General features: G+C 32.1%; 1 protein-coding gene across 1 annotated transcript; it reads right to left on the minus strand.

Annotated features, from left to right (window-relative positions):
• Positions 1–866: 866 nt before the first annotated feature.
• LOC109582738 (uncharacterized) lies at positions 867–1,625 on the minus strand. The gene is made up of 3 exons (XM_019997647.1): positions 1,488–1,625; positions 1,149–1,443; positions 867–1,080 (listed from the first exon to the last, which is right to left on the minus strand). Exons 1-3 carry the CDS (start codon positions 1,549–1,551, stop codon positions 1,062–1,064), a joined length of 378 nt encoding a protein of 125 aa, XP_019853206.1. The 5' UTR covers positions 1,552–1,625; the 3' UTR covers positions 867–1,061.
• Positions 1,626–2,156: the final 531 nt, after the last annotated feature.

Here is a 2,156-nt window from a genome sequence, read left to right on the forward strand (position 1 = left end):
TGAGTCCAGTTAATAGACCAGTGATAGGTACAGCAATAGCAACTGTGTGTGTGTGTGTGTGTGTGTAATAGATTAGATACACTTAATGTATTAACTAACCACTAATGGATCCTACATCTGTTGATTGAGCAGTTCCTGTAGCATTACATGAAGCATAACCTAATGAATAATATGTTCACTGCATATATGTATTGATTAGTATAACTTACTCTCAATGTAACTGCTTATTATTGTTTCAGTTGTTATAATTAGCTGTGTTTCTGTGATTGTTGGTAATGCTGTCATAGCTGAGCTTTTATCTTGTGTTGTGATATACTCAGTAGTACTCATCATAATGTTAGTGATACTTGATGTAGTAGTGGTTATACTGACTATAGTAATAATATGTATCTATACATTATATTAGGTACTGATGCTATATACCATTAACAGTGACTGATGGTCCATATCCAATAACATTAACAGGTATGATAGTAACAGTGTAGTATTCATTAGTAGGAGATAGTCCAGTAATAGTAGTATTAGTATCTGTTACATTATAACTGTACACAGAACAACTATTAATACAAATTGTTGTAATGTATACATTAATAATGTAATACTCAATAGGAGGACGTAATGTAGTGTCCTAATGAAATCTATTATGATTATAGATAAAGTTTTATCTTACTTCATTGTTATTCCACCATATTGTAATACTATCAGTTGATATCTGATCCCAACTAATATTAACAACTTGAGCTGGTACTATAAGAAATACGATGAGTGTGTGTGTGTGTGTGTGTGTGTGTGTGTGTGTATAGTTCTTACCATTCCATATATACTGTATTAATGATGAAGGAGGTCCTTCTCTTCCAATAGTATCAATAGGAATAATAATAAATGAATAATTAGTACCAATAATAAGAGTATCAATAGTTATATTAGTGTTATTAGTAGTCCTGGATTCATTATGTGTATTGTTACTATTAATAGTAACAGTATAGTTGTCTATACATGATCCTGAAGCACTCCAATTTATGATTAATGCATTACTGTTTATTGGATCAATAGTTGCATTATCAATTGATTCTGGTATATCTAGTAAAAATGCATTAAAAAATTTAAAAATTAAAACAATACATACATTACCATTGTAATTAATGTACTTTCTTGTAAATGTTCCTCCTCCATCTCCAGAACAATCAATACTAGTTCCATTTAATGATACTGGAGCTGAATTATTAGTTGCTGTGCTAACTAGCTCTCCTGTATTACCATTATGCTGTGTCACATTTAGTAAGAAACTGCCAAGTGTTGTAGGAGGTGAAGTATCAATCATTAAGACAGTTTGTAAGTTATTCCCATTTATTCTCCATCTAACAGATCCATCAGTCACACAAGTGAACACTAATTTATTTCCAGGGCATGCAATAGGAGGTGACTGTTCATATGATGTTATAGCTTAAGACAGAGACATAAGCATCATTGATATATTAATAACTTACCAGATACCACAAGACCCAAACATTTAGCTAATACAAAACACCAGTAGACGCCAGTAGTAGCCATTAGTCTATCTATGCTACTGCTATGATGATAAACAGCAAGCAACTCAAAGTTGTTCTCTCTTCTCTGTGCTAACAGCAGTTACACCTACTCAACTACTAGTGTGTGGTTACTCATGCAATTAAGCACATGATGTGCATGCATGATTACTTGTGCTAGTAAATGTAATATTTACTTCCAAGCTGTACATCACAGTAATTTATATAGATTGTTAATTTTCTTTTATTTTATACATTAGTTTGTCCATATGCAGTGTTAAGTTTAGTATCAATAATTTGTTCTTGTTGTTCAGTATTGATTGTTGGTAAATCATATATTGGACCAATAACTGCTGCTTCTCCTCCTCCTCCTACTGGAGTTTTATTTTGTATTGTAGTCCCTCTCTTTTTCATTATTAAACATATGATACTAGTAATTATTGCAGTAATGAGTCCAGTTAATAGACCAGTGATAGGTACAGCAATAGCAACTGTGTGTGTGTGTGTGTGTGTGTAATAGATTAGATACACTTAATGTATTAACTAACCACTAATGGATCCTACATCTGTTGATTGAGCAGTTCCTGTAGCATTACATGAAGCATAACCTAATGAATAATATGTCACTGC

The sequence above is a fragment of the Amphimedon queenslandica genome, unplaced genomic scaffold (genome assembly GCF_000090795.2).
Source record: "Amphimedon queenslandica unplaced genomic scaffold, v1.1 AMPQUscaffold_13360, whole genome shotgun sequence".
NCBI lineage: Eukaryota > Metazoa > Porifera > Demospongiae > Haplosclerida > Niphatidae > Amphimedon > Amphimedon queenslandica.